Source organism: Carettochelys insculpta, chromosome 11, assembly GCF_033958435.1.
Source record: "Carettochelys insculpta isolate YL-2023 chromosome 11, ASM3395843v1, whole genome shotgun sequence".
NCBI lineage: Eukaryota > Metazoa > Chordata > Testudines > Carettochelyidae > Carettochelys > Carettochelys insculpta.
This window is the reverse complement of record NC_134147.1, coordinates 48,609,582-48,624,538: the sequence shown is the minus strand read 5'-3', so window position 1 is coordinate 48,624,538 and position 14,957 is coordinate 48,609,582. Positions and strand designations below refer to the sequence as shown.

Here is a 14,957-nt window from a genome sequence, read left to right as displayed (position 1 = left end):
GTTAGTAGATCAAGACTAGACAGAGTATTTAACCAAGATTGGCTGCCCACCGACCCTACTCACGCTTGTAACATCCTTTCATAAAAACGTGAAAGCAACGGTGCAATGTGATGGATCTACATTGGAATCATTAGCAATGAACAGCAGAATCAAACAAGTATGTGTTCTTGTTCCTACCGTCTTGGGATATTCTTCTCAATTCTACTAAATTGCACATTTCAAAACTCACTCAGTGATGTATTTCTCCATACTAGATTGGATGGCTCTCTCTACAACTTGGCAAGACTCAGAGCCAAAACCAAGGTCATGAAAGTCCTCATCAGGAACTCCTCTTCTCAGATGATGCAGCTCTCAGCGTTCATAATGAAGACATGCTGCAGTCACTGATGGATTCTCTATCCACAGCCTGCACGTTGTTTTCCCTTGATATAAGCATGAAGAAAGCTGTTTTATATTCACTCAACCTGTACCTCAGCAATGCAATGTCATTCTGGATAACAATGCATTAGATGTGGTTCAACAATTCTGTTACCTTGAATCTACTGTCACCACAAACCTATCCATGGACGAAGAACTGATGATCAGAATCAGGAAGGCAGCTGCTATTTTTGGCAGACATACGAAATGAGCACGGAACAATCCGAAGCTGACAGTGAAAACAAAGATACTAACCTACCGGGCATGTGTATTGAGTATCCTGCTATATGGGTTCTGAGGCATGGACCACCTACTTGAACCAGGATTAAAAATTGAAAGCTTCCATCTTCGCCGCCTCTGCAGAATTATGAATATCAGCTGGCAAGATAAAGTTTCAAATGCAGCTATCCTGTCAAGATCTTGCATAGCCAGTTTTATAGCTTACCTGAACAGCAGAAGACTACAATGGCTTGGTCATGTGAGAAGAATGGGTGATGAACATCTTCCCAAAGAAATTCTCTTTGGTGAACTGTCATGTGGGTTGAGAACGAGAGGAAGACCAAAGCTAAGATTCAAGGATACATGCAAAAATGCCATGGAAAAAATTTGGCATCAATCCAAAATCCTGGGAATCTACATGATCAGATTGAAATACCTGGCAATGATTGCTACAACAGGGTACATCATCCTTCGATAGTATATGTGCCACCCATGCAAAAGAACTTTGTCTTTGAAGGAAAAACTCTCAGACTCAAGAATTCAGAAATAGACAGACTGACATGGTTATTGCAGTCGACCATGCAAATCCAATATTGGATGGATAAGCTGCAGACTCAAACAGTGCCCATAGATCCTCACCACTGCTGCTAACCACGGTCTCTCGAGACAAAAAGAGGCCATATATTAGCTTTTGCATGTGCAGGTAAAGGCATGAAAAATTGAAGGATAATTTGGAAATCTGGCCTTGTGTTTTCTTATTAGCATTAATTTTAAATGTCCGTACAATAGATACTCTTAATGTAGTGTGTTATGGTGGATACTTGAATGTTTATTCATTAGTCTTCAGAGAAGCGTATAGATCAGTTTGTCAGAAAATACAGATCTAAAATTTCTCCAAGTTTGGGGTGTCTGAATTAGTGTTTGTCCCCAGTCTGTTATAGGGAAGGAAATCCAATGTAAAGTTTGGGAAAGCCTGGATCTCATCCTAAATTTCAGGATGTTTTTGACTTACATTTGGCTACAGGCCTGCCTCTAGTTGAGGAAGAGGTTGGTATGAGATGAGTGGTGTCTGAAGGCTTTTTAAAGGAAGACTGTCTGCTCATGTGGCAGACAATAGTATTGTTTGGAACACGTTAGTTTTTGCAGAAAATTTGGTACTCTCCCCCCTTCCTAGTAAATGAGCCAAGACTTGATTGTGCAACTGTTGAATGCATGGGCCTGCCATTGCATTTCAGTGGAATCCACACGGACTCCCAGAACATGCCCTAAGAAATTACAAATCTAATTTGAATTTAACTCTGGACTTCAGGTCTCAGCCCCAAACCAGCTTTGGAAATGAAAATATTCTTAAAAAATTCAAAGCCTGTTGAGTGTTTCCCCCTGGTGTTTTCCATTCTTTGCATTTGCCAAAGGAATGTTCCATATGTTCACATGAGCTGTTTGGTCTCTCTCTCTCTCTCTCTCATTCTAAAGATTCACCAGCATAGAAGACTGACAAGAGCTCAGTCTCATCATGGTTCTGAAGAAGAGAAAAAGAAGAGGAAGATCTTGGCACGAAAGGTAGATGGAATTGTGTAATAGCATTTCTGGTATTCAGGGAACATTGCAAGTATAGCATGTGAAAATAATGTGAGCCTATTCCACTCCTATGACCTATAGGATCTCTTCTGAGATAGAACATCCATTCTGATTGTTGTCATGGATATGGACAGTTGGTGTGTAATGTTTAAATGGTGATATTTAGTTGATTTGCAATAACTTTAAATGAGCCTAAAAAGAAGAACAAATGTGTGGCTATATGAATCCCTAAAGCACATACAACAGGCTGACCCTTTGCCCATTCTGCTGGGAGGTAGGGGAAGCTTTCTCTGTGGTACCTCATGCATCTGTAGCTCTCTTTTGAGGATGGGTTTCTGGTCCCTGAGGTGGCTGGTAATTGGACCATATTGCTGCCCAAAGTGGGCTGTTCCATGGGCTGACTAACAGGCTGGGGGACTGCAGCACAGGAGTACACTTTAGAGAAGGGTGTGTTCAGAGAATTGGTAATTTTTCATGTGGTAATGACCTCTTGGGGGCTGATGCAAACCCTCATGCATCAAAGTAATCTCTGTAAGGGCCTGCAGTGAAATAATGGGAAATACCATTTATTTGTCTTTCTCTCTCTTTCTCTCTCCCCTTGATTCCTAAAGAAGTCAAAGCTCGCCACCTTCGAAAGTGGGGAAGAGCACTTGGCAAAATACAACAACTCAAACAATTCAGGTAACTAACAATGGAAGGAGCCTTTCCAACAGGTTTGCAGCAGTCACTTGTCTTCTTTCAAATTAAATTACATTCTGGTTAGAAATCTAAAATCACTTTCAGTATTCTATTGTATACTAATGTTAGACCAGTGGTTCTCTAACTTCATTGTACTGTTGACCCCCTTCTGACAACAAAAGTTATGACTCCACCCCAGGAGGTGGTACCAAAGGCCACTTGGTGGCCCCCTCTGGGGACCCTCACAGTTTGAGAATTGCTGTATAGGGCTATTACAAGCTGATCATAGTACTGGTTATTTCATTATGATCAAATTCAGTTTAAAAATGTCACTGATTTATTATGGTTTCATTAATAGGCGAACACCTCCTAACTTAGTGCTCTGAGCATTGGATGGAAGCTGCAGCGTTGTTTACGATAGCATTGACTAGTCAGGCTATTGTATACTTTCTCTGTCCTGGAAACACTCTTGTAATTTCTAAGAAGTTACTAAAGTGAAATGAGCAATGGGGAGAAAAAGTTAGTGTCTGTATCCAGTCCTTCAGATTGGTCTCTGTGTTAAGCTGTCACCTCATTTAACTGTCTAGTAGTGCAGCCAGGTTGTTTTAATGAACATTATTTGTAAGGGGAAGAAGTATCCATCTTGAAGGGTTTTATTTCAGAAAGCAATTCTCTGTGAAATACAGTTAGCTGTCAAAGTAACTGGTAAAGCAATAACAGCTGACTAGAAAACTCCTAGAAGGACAGCTGGGATCAGAGGCCACAGAAAGTAGATGGCACACCCTAAAGGACAGTAGAATTTGTCCCTGGAAATCCAACAGCATTTAACCTAGGCAGCCTATCTGCTATTGAAAAGAGGTGTTTCCCCATTGGGGAATTCTGTGTGTAGTTGATCAGGCAAGGCCTGACTTACCTGTCATCCACACAGTGCAGCCAGTCAGTTCACACTGGTTCTGATTCTGCATCCATTCAAGTCAATGGGAATTTTGCCACTGACTTCAGTGTAAGCACTCAGGAGAACCTATGTTACCATGTTGAGCCCTGGAAGCACAGCTGTAGTTAGTGTGTGTATTTTATTTAGCAGGCTCTGGGGCGAGTTCCCCTCTGACGGCTCCATCATCCCCCGTTCCGCCATCTTCAGCTGGTAAGTAAAGAGCCACTGCAATGTTGGTCTGTCTTCTGTTTTGTTTTTCTGAGACTGGAGATGATCTTTCTTCTCCTTAGGGGCAACAGAATTTTCTGGGACAAGAATTACCCATGAAAATGTACAGATGACATTCGCTTACTTTCTAATGACAAATGTCCAGAGAGCTGGAGTCTTTTGAGCAGCCCAGATAGCCATGTAACATACAGAGCCTTCTTGTTTTAACAAACTTCTCTGTAATGCTCCTGTAGATAATCTCTCCATACTGTAGAAATGCAGGCATCTAAATCTGCACTACCCTAATCGCACCTTCATTAGTACTTTCCAGACAGCCTCTGGACTTTGCGTTATTTCAGAATCATACTTTGCTCTCTGATGGTCCAGGCTGTGGGCTCTATTTGGTGAGTCAGCAGTTTTGCGTTATCTGTATGTCCATCCCCCTCCAAGAGTTGGATACAGAACTGAGTATTAACCTACAATACCTCACTGACATTTGAAATGTATGTATGAGGATCACAGAGGAGCAAGATTAATCAAGGTGATAATGCTATCCCTTGTCCAAAAGAAAAATTGATAGCAACTACATGTGCAACAGTAGTTAGCTCACCTGACTTCTGGTGCAAGGAACCTGCCACACTGAATTACATTAGCCCCTACAACTGAGTTACATTAATTGGTTAGGGAAGTGACAACATGTGTTTTGGGGTGGGTGGGTTGTTCTTATTGACCTTCTAAATGACACAGTTGTCTACAATTATTAGTAAAGAGGCCTTTTCCTCCTCTCTCAAATTCAGAATATATAATAAATTATGAACTGTCTCCTCTAAGACTGACTCAATCTTTCAGCCTCACCAGATTTAGGATACTAGGATGTCACTATATGGTCTGTATTACAAGTAAATGTTCTCCTCCAGGCGTGCCAGCTTTTACTTTTTATGTTTTGGTTGTTTCTTTTCAAGATTTGAATGTGCTTTTAAAAAAGGAGAATTAGGTGAAAAAGTATGAAGTACTTCTACCTTTCAAAATGTACAGATGTCTAGAAATTAGTTACCGTAATTTCATATGACAAGTTGCATTTTTACTTAGATTTATGTGTTGATGTGGGTTTAAACTGGAAGATTCTGTTAGTCAGTTTCAACATGTAGTTTAGGATTCTGCATCATCTCCAGTATGACTACCCTATTGTTTATGTAGCTCATCCTTCTAACATTGCGCTCTTGGCTGCTTGATCTAGTCCATAACGTATCTGATTCTGATGTGCAAACTGTCCCTGCATGTGTGCTAACCAAAACGTGCTGTGGCATGAGATTGTCATGATGCTTCTGATTGTTCTGGGCATTCTTCGTACTGCCACCATTTAAGAATGTATCAAACACCTAGAGGAGGCATAAAGCCCCATTTGATTTGGTAGTGAGTGACATGATTAAATAAAGTATCATTCACATCTTAGGTGTAAAAGTGGGTGTGGAGTGCTTGGATCTCTTGCCTTTTCTGTTTGTGTGTGAGCAAAACTTTTAGTGGCCTAATTGGCTGGGAGTGAGGAACCCTGGTGCAAATGAAGAATGTTATTTTAGAGGAAATAATGCTTCTGTAGCCTGTGTTGTCCATATTTCCCATTTTTTTCTGATTTTTGACTAAGGAAAGATGTTTTGTGGGGGGTACTGAGTGGTGAGGTGACTGGCAGAGGGGACAATTTTTTGCCCTCTAGATTTCTGCTCTGAATCCTGCTCATGTCAGTGCAGTAGTGTGATGATGTGGCATGCTGTGATGATGGGATCTGCCATTGGGAAGTGAAGGGAGATCAGAGGAGCAGTGTGTTAACAGTAACACGCAATGGGCCCCTTGCCAGCCAAGCACCTGTGGAGCTGGGGAGAGTGAGCAGAGGGAGGTGCATCTCTAGGCATACAGCCTGAATAAAGGCCTGATCCAAAGCCGCCTGAAATCAATGAGAGCCTTTCTACTGAGGTCAGTGGACTTTGGGTCGCGCCTGGAGAGGGAACAAGAAGAGGAATCACGAAACCAATGCTTCCCAACCCTTTCTGAACACTGCCCTCCATCAGAGGTTTCCTGAGACTCCTGGAGTTCTTGAAGGGATTCTTAAGTATGATGTTTATTAGACCGTTTCTTGTTTTGCAAGGTCTACTGAATTAAGAGCTGCACTACATTTACAATTCCTTTTTTCTTTGGAGCATCTGCTTTTTTAATTTGTATAACAAGCATACAGTTCCACACACACTGGAGGATACAGTAAATTTTATTTATTGTAAGCGTTTGGAAAAGCCACAAAAAAATAAACCCAGACCACTCTGCAGCTGCCAATCTCCTGACCTGAGTATGGTGATAGCTGTGGATTTGCACTCCCTTGTGGGCAAAATACAGAGATCAGCCTTTAGGTGTATTTTCAGCAGATTAAACTGGTCATTTAGAGTGTGCTGGTGAATGAGGGCCTTCCTTAGGGGTTCCTGTAGTTGTAGTTGCTTTCGGAGTTGGCTTGCTCAGTAGAAACCTTCAGAACCTGTGAGATGCCGTGATGCCCAGTTTTTCTTTGCCACTTTATTGATGTAACTGTTTTGGAGGAAAAAAGTGACTTGTCTGAGTACTAGGACTGAGAGTGTACACAGTAAACTGTATTTAGACATCTTCATGCACTGTAACTGAAGCGCTGTACTGAACCCTGCGGGGCAGAGAGAGGTGACATTCAGGGTTGTGCTTGGGGAATTGGCCCTGTATGACTCTAAATTAGTGGAAGAGTAAATTGCCTTCTGTGTTGCCTTGCTGTTAGCAACTAGTGCATGTGGCACTTAGCAGCACGGCAAGACTGCAGTCTCTTGCCCATTTCCTTCCCTTGATCATTTTAGTGGAATGGCAACTTACTGTGTTTAGTGGCTTAATATAAGCAGAATGAGGGACCCCACAGCAGTGGCTAACATGCAGTCCCTAAACTAGAAGGATTTGAGTAACTTTTAATGTATTTCTTACTGACGACCTGATCCTGCAAAGTGCCCTGGGCCTTCATCTCTCTCCACTTCATTCAGGGGTAAGGCAAATAGCCCCCAAATATGGAAGGGCAGGCTGGCCAGTTTCCTGGTTTTAATATTGCTAGTGGTAGGTTGCTAGTGAACAAATACCACAAATGTTCCTCAGACTTTCTAAGTGACTTTGCTTTGACTGTAATCATGACCCTTTTGTGTTTTGCTTCCCAATGCTTTTAGTGTAGAAAGTGAACTTCAGAGACTCGTGTGTGTGTGTTCACAGAGACTGACTTGGAAATTTGGGTCCACAAAGATGGTTTTTGTGCCTGTGTGCACTTCATGCAGCAGAACCAATGCTGTGAGATTTTTGTCTAACAAATTACAGTGAAGCAACATAACTCAAATGTCTTATTTACAATGTGTTCATAGAGCAAAAAATTCCCCCCAGATGAATCCTTTAAATCTGAATGATGTGTGCAAAAATCATGGCTTGCTAACAGGCCTGCTAGAAATGAAAGGAGGCTAAACTTGTTGTGGATTATTCTCTCATCTTTACTACTAAAACTTTGTAGGATACCTGATTTAGGTGGTGGCAAATGCTGACTCTCTCATCCAGCTTTCTGTTGCTCTGAGCTTTTGGCTAGAGTGGTTTTCACTGGCATGGTTTTTTTGGGGTGTGTGTGTGTGACTGAATTAATTTTGCTCTCAATTAAAAATCCATTCATTTTTTTTTTTTTGATCGAGTGGGATATAAATTGGTGGGGGCGAAAGGGAAAGTACAACTTGAGCATTCATTATATAATATAAGTATACGCATTCATTAATGAGCAAGCAAGTAATATAAATATAGGTATAAGCATTCATTAATGAGCAAGCCTCTCTAGAAAGGAAGGTAGGGGCTGAAAGATGACATCTTGGGTCAATTCCATTTCCCTTACTAATGCACCTCCTGGGCGGTCCTTGTTCCTCAGAAACAAAGAATGGCGGCTGTGCGTACAGGATGTGGGAACTCTAGCCAGGAAAGCGGTGACTCTGGAAAGGATTCGGGGCCCTGAGGAATAACTAGTGGAACATAAGCTCCCAATGTAATGTTGGGGCCAAAAGAGCTGATGCAAGCCAGAGGTGAATGACAGGGAATCTCAAGTAGGAGCCAAGAGGCTATTTGACCTCTGTGTTTGGCAGCGATGTGACTGCTGCTGGACTCCTGCATCTAGTTCTACTGTTGGCCATTCAAGGACATTGATAAATGGGAGAGGGCTCTGAGAGGAGCCAGGAGAATGATTTAATAGATTAGAAAACCTGCCATAGAGCGATAGACTCCGGGAGCTCAATCTATTTAGTTTAACATACAGAAGGTTAAGGGATAACATGATCACAGTTTGCTTACGTACGTACAAGGAGAACAAATATTGAATAATGGGCTCTTTTGTCTAGCAGAGACGGTTCTAACGCAATCCAGTAGCTGGAAGCTGAAGAGAAGACAAATTCAGAGTGGAAATGAGGGGCAAACTTCTAACTTTGGGACTAAGTAGTCATGGGAACAATTTTTCCCAGTGATAGTGATGGTCTCCATCACTAACCGTTTTAAAACCAGGATTGGCTGTTTCTCCATAGCTCTGCTCTAGGGAATATTTTGGAGAAGTTCTCTGACCTGTGTCCTGCACAGTGTCAGACCTGGTCATAATGGTACCTTCTGGCCATAGAATCTATCCATCTTGTAAGGGGGAGTTGACCCCAGAAGCTGGATTTGGACTTGACTGTGGGTGCTTTTTGGCTTTAAATCCTTCCAGGAGAAAGATGCCCTGCTGAAGGGCACAGTGTGCTGCTGTTCTGCCTTTTTACAACACTGAGAGTCAACTTCATTGCTTTACTTAGCTGTTTTCTTTTTCTGAATCAGTGTCTCTGGGTAAAAGGAAATGATTGGAATGTTGCATACAAAATGCATGGATTTTTATTTGCTATGGCTACATCTCCTACAGTTTGATTGTGAATCACTCTAAGTAAGAGGTACTTTCGTGAAACTAAAGGTGCTTTCAAGACTCTGAGCTTGACATCTGGCACTTTTGGATGGATGGATGGATGTGTCTATCTATGTAAGATTAGATACAATGTTTCATTGGTCAAAAAGGGTTTTAGTGCAGAAAAGCATCGTTAGTTGTATTACGTGCGCAATTATTTGGCTGATTTTTATATAAGGGCATTCTAAAAACTGTTCAAAACCAATACAGTTTGTTTAATAGAAAATTGCATGCATATAACCATTGAACCTAACTGTACAGCTAACAGCTTGACTGAACGACACCAGAACCAGAATAATGACTTGTATCCTTTCTCTCTTTTTCTCTCCGCTGTCTTCGATAGAACTTACATCATTTTGAACATGAATTATCGGTAAAGTAAACTAATCCTGATTTCTCTCTCTTTAAAGATGCTCTTTCTGTATGGGAAAGCTGAACACAGACTTCTCATGTCACAAAGGAAGAAAGGAGAAGTAGAACATAAGCTACTTCATTACTTATTTTAATTAAATATTACATCTTTTAAAAACTGTCACTAAAATGATTGTTTGCATCCCATTCACTTAGCAAGCCTTCCATAGACAATTTTTCACAATTGCTATTACTATAAATCCATTTTGGAGATTTTTTTTTTTTGTTGGTTCCGTGTCAGGCTTCAGCTTTACTGAGAATCTTTCAATTTCTTGCAACAAACTCTTAACAGTGCCACTGATCAGTGTTCGAGTGTTCATTCATAAAGTCATAGGGATAAATGATTCATTTGGCTCTGAGCAGCCTCCGCCATCATATCTGTACAGCCCTGTGTGGAGTTGAAATTTGTATTGTACCTGCAATGAGCTGTGGATATTCACATCTATATCTGCAGATGCAGATACCCACCCATATCCATGGATTACAGGCTCTACGTGCGTATAGGGTAGGCTTCTGCTAATCAAGATCAAGCCACTTCCTCCCTGTTAATATTTTCAAGTATTTCCCTGTGGGGAAAGTAGCTGCCACTGCACCGAAGGATATTTAGGTGAGTGAGGGTATGTCTACATTGCATTTAAACATCCAGAACTGGCAGCTGACTCATGCACACGGGTTGTACAATTGCCATGCAGATTTTTGAGCGTGGGCTGGAGCCAGGGCTCTGGCATCCAGCAATAGGGTAGAGGGTGCCTGAGCCCAAACATCTGCACAACACTTTGACAGCTCTGTGAGCCTGAGTCATCTGACCCTGATGTTTTTAATGGTGGTGTAAACCTGCCCTAAGGGTGAGTTTATACGGAGATGTAAGCCAAGCGTTAGTAGAACTCGAGTTAGCAGATCGTGGGTTGTTTAATGTAGGGTTTGAGCATCTACCCTTGTTTTGTAGGTTAAGAATCATTGAGAACTGTCAGTCAAACTTGACAGTGAAGGGGACAGAGAAAGCTGGTTAATGGGATTGATGACTCACCAGTGCATGAGTCCAGTGGAGCTGCATGTACACTGCAAAGCAGTAGGGCCTGGACCCTGTCACCCCCATGTGGCTGTGGGACCCAAGTGCAATGCAGTTTGTATATAGATGGAAGGGGATTAGGTCTGAGCCTGAATGTGGGCCCTGGACTTAGACTGCAAAGCACTCACAGGATGACTTGGTACCAGGGAGGAAGGACACGCAGGTGGCTTGTTCCTGACACGTTTTATAAGATGTGTTGATTGAAGTGAAAGAACTGTTAAATTTTATAAACTAGAGGCCAGGTAAGCTACAGAAAAGCATTTAAAAAAAACTGCTGTAGGCTAGGTTGAAATGCTACATTCTTCTGTCCTCCATGCTAAAGTAAGCATACTGCAGCCTATAGTTCTCGTTGTCCTGCATTTATCTCTCTCTTCCCTGAGGTCTGAGGAGGCCAACTCTATAGTTGCAAACCCTTAGAGACACCTGTTGGTAAGGACACTTATGTACATGTATGACAAGCTGGCCTCAGCAGACCAAAAGTGACATTTGTAGACATTTGTGCCTGATAGACACGCTTTCAATAGCTGCATCTGTGTTGAGGCTAAATTCAGATTTAAACTGTCAGATCAACTGAAGTGCTGCCCCAACAGTTGAAAGCTGAGTTGCTCCTTACTGCCCATTGGTGCTGCTAGTTCTGTTTCCAGCTCCGTCATTACATAGTGCACAGCTTTAAAGGTCTTCTAAAAAGTGCCAAAAGGAAACTGACCTCCCCTTTCAAAGAAGTAACCAGTCTAGAAACTAGATAACATTAGTGCCCTGGATGGGTTAGTAGTAGTGCTCCATCATTAGCTCTTGGTGACTCAAATGCACACCTTTCCTGCTCCTGTGTTACTGTTATAATTGTCCCTTTACAGAATTCCAGCCGTTTCTCCTAATCCTTCACATTCCGTACCAGATAACTCATCTTTGTCGTCTTGCCTGTTGCCTTCTCTCTCTTGTTTGTGGCTTTGATTTTTTTTTTCTGTCATGTCCAGTCTGTTTTTCTGCTTTGTCTCTCCTGCGCAATGTCGCTCCTTACCCAGGTGCTCAGCCCCCATGTATGGCATTTCCTATTAATGACTAATTCTTCTGATCCCAAGTTAAAAAAATAAAATGGGATGACATCTCCCATTCTGCTCTGACCACTTCCACATTTAGTTAGTGGGGCTCTCACGCTGGGGATAACTTTCCAGAAAGTCTTAATAATAATTGGATTTAAAAATCTAAGCTGCTGCTTCAAGTAGTGTCCCCATGGGAGCCCCACTCTGGGTGTTGGTGTGTCCTCACGCCAGGACTCGGAGATTCTCCCGTAGCCCTGCGTGCGTGCACATTAGTGCCTCCTAGTGCTATCTGGTGCACATGTGGCACAGAACTCCTCAGTCTGTTCTCTACCATTTTTGGCTATAGACAGAGCTTCATCCTTGCTCTGAAAAACAATCAAAGTTAGTTACTGTAGTGCCCCCCCGCAAGTTACTCTCCCTGCTAGAGCTCCGGTGTTAGTTTACTTAAAAAAAAAAAAAAACTTTTTAGACTTTTTGCTGTGTCACCGCCATGCCAGGTTTCCCTGGCTTTAAGTGGAGCACAATGGGCAGGGAAGCCATGCTGGCCTCTCCGATGGCCATATTTCCTGCATTAAATGCCTGGGTGAGGGCCACCAGACTCGGTTCTGCACCCACTGTTCCAGCCTTACAGCAAGGGCTAGAAAGGACCGAGTCAAGGGGCATAAGACATACCTTTTATGAAAAGTCTGAGCGGTAAGTGATTGGCACCTATGACGCAATCATCACTGCCAGCTTTGGCTGCCTCTGCCCCAGGGAGATCAATATGGCGGCCCTCATCCTCATGTTCCAACTCTGGGGCCAACCATGCATACACCTGTTTGCAACCTGGGTCAACAGGAAGTGCCATCAGTACTGCTCAAGGGTGGGCCTTGGGAGACACTCCCTCGGGGATGCCTCCCCCCATCAAGGGTGATGTGCTCCTTCTTTATGCTTTTCCTCCTCCTCCTTGATTCATAAGCTTCTGGTCAAGATCAGACTGGATTGGGCCCAACTCATCCTGATATCCCCGGAGCGGTCCCTTTCCGCGATCTTCTGACACAGGACTTGGGCCTCACTCTTCACCCTGATCTGCTCAAGCTGCATCTCTGTGCACGGTTCCTTTGTGGTTCCAAAATTGCATGCACCGAGGGGGCGAAGAGGGTTCTCATTAACAGCAGGCAGGAGCCCATGTGCAAGTCTTACCTCTGTACATGGAAGCGGTTCTCTGGCTGATGGGGCACTCGCCGTCCTATGCCTCTCATACTGCACCTCTTCTTGTCCTCCATGATTATCTGCTACACCTGCGTGCGTTAGGCCTGAGCCTCAGTACTGTCTGGGTACACGCTGCAGTGCTGGTGCTGCTCCGCCAGTCAGACTAGGGCATTTCGTTCCTTGCCCCCTGCCATCACCAAAAGTTTTCTGATGGGTCTGCAAAACACCTTCCATCAGTACGTCCTCTAGTCCCTATTTGGGAACTTAACCAGGTGCTCAATTGCCTCATGAAGCCATTGTTTGAACCCCTGGCGCTTGTGTTCCTGGCTCCACCTGTTGATGAAGGTCTTGTTTTAGTGGCCATCACATCGGCCAGGAGAATTTGGAAGCTTGGCGAAGAGGGTGGCAAGCCTCCCTGTACCATATGTACCAGGGATAGAGTTACCTTCACCCTCGTTCTAAGGTTCTCTCTCTTTTTTCCAAATCAACGAACCATACCAGCGCTTCCCCTGCGGGGGCACTCCAGTCCTACACAGGCAGCGTGGCACACTCTGGATGTCCCTTAGGCGTTGGCCTTCTTTATTGACTGCACGAGGCTTTGACATAAATCACCGAGGCTTTTCCTGTCCTTCATGGAGCAGTCCAGGGGCCTGCCCGTCTCGTCTCAACAGCTTTCCAAGTGGATCTCCACCTGTATTCACACTTGTTACGTGATTCATCATAGGGAGTTGCCAGGATCTGTCACCACCCATTCTACCTAGGCTGTGTCCTCCTCCTACCACCTTCTGAATAAAGAATAAAATTGCAAGGCACGTAGAAGAGCACGAATTGTTGGGCAAAAGTCAGCATGGTTTCTGCAGAGGGAAGTCGTGTCTAACTAATCTATTAGAATTCTTTGAAGGGGTTAATAAACATGCGGACAAGGGGCACCCAGTGGACGTAATATACCTAGATTTCCAGAAAGCCTTTGACACGGTCCCACACCAAAGGCTTTTATGTAAATTAGGCGGTCATGGGATAGGAGGAAAGATCCTTTCATGGATCGGGAATTGGTTAAAAGACAGAAAACAAAGGGTGGGAATAAATGGTAAATTTTCACAATGGAGGGGGGTAACTAGTGGTGTTCCCCAGGGGTCAGTCCTGGGACCGATCCTGTTCAACTTGTTCATCAATGATCTAGAAAATGAGGTAAGCAGTGAGGTGGCAAAGTTTGTAGATGACACCAAGTTGTTCAGGACAGTCAAAACCAAAAGGGATTGTGAACAACTACAAAAAGATCTCAGCAAACTGAGTGATTGGGCAGCAAAATGGCAAATGAAATTTAATGTGGGTAAGTGTAAGGTAATGCACATTGGAAAAAATAACCCAAACTACACGTACAACATGATGGGGTCAAATTTAGCTACGACAGATCAGGAAAGGGATCTTGGAGATATAGTGGATAGTTCTCTGAAGACATCCATGCAGTGTGCAGCGGCAGTTAGTAAAGCAAATAGGATGTTAGGAATTATTAAAAAAGGGATAGATAATAAGACAAAAGATATCATATTTCCCCTATATAAAACTATGGTACGCCCACATCTTGAGTACTGCGTGCAGATGTGGTCTCCTCACCTCAAAAAAGATATATTGGCATTAGAAAAGGTACAGAAAAGGGCGACTAAGATGATTAGGGGTTTGGAACGGGTCCCATATGGTGAGAGGCTAGAGAGACTGGGACTTTTCAGTCTGGAAAAGAGGCGATTGAGGGGTGATATGATAGAGGTGTATAAAATCATGAATGGTGTGGAGACAGTGAACATAGAAAAATTATTTATTTTTTCCCATAATACAAGAACTAGGGGACACCAAATGAAATTGATGGGTAGTAGGTTCAAAACTAATAAAAGGAAATTTTTCTTCACACAGCGCGCAGTCAACCTGTGGAACTCCTTGCCGGAGGAGGCTGTGAAGGCCAGGACTCTATTAGGGTTTAAAAAAGAGCTCGATAAATTTTTGCAGGTTAGGTCCATAAATGGCTATTAGCCAGGGGTAAAGTATGGTGCCCTAGCCTTCAGTACAAGGGCAGGAGATGGATGGCAGGAGATAAATCACTTGATCATTGTCTTCTGTTCTCCTTCTCTGGGGCACCTGGCATTGGCCGCTGTCAGCAGACGGGATACTGGGCTGGATGGACCTTTGGTCTGAGCCAGTATGGCCATTCTTATGTTCTCAAGATCA

At 43.2% G+C, this 14,957-nt stretch overlaps 1 protein-coding gene across 8 annotated transcripts in view; it reads left to right on the top strand.

Moving 5' to 3' along the window:
- PXK (PX domain containing serine/threonine kinase like) overlaps positions 1 to 14,957 on the top strand; it is a 78,083-nt gene that overhangs the window by 57,602 nt on the left and 5,524 nt on the right. For 3 of the 8 annotated variants that reach the window (XM_075005427.1, XM_075005431.1, XM_075005432.1), the window contains 3 exons: positions 2,110 to 2,196; positions 2,826 to 2,895; positions 3,974 to 4,036. In XM_075005427.1, coding sequence (XP_074861528.1) covers positions 2,110 to 2,196; positions 2,826 to 2,895; positions 3,974 to 4,036 — 220 coding nt within the window. Of the gene's footprint in view, positions 1 to 2,109; positions 2,197 to 2,825; positions 2,896 to 3,973; positions 4,037 to 9,369; positions 9,400 to 9,436; positions 10,045 to 14,957 lie in introns of all 8 variants that reach the window. The other 5 variants (XR_012646983.1, XR_012646982.1, XM_075005430.1 and 2 more) reach the window with 5 other exon arrangements.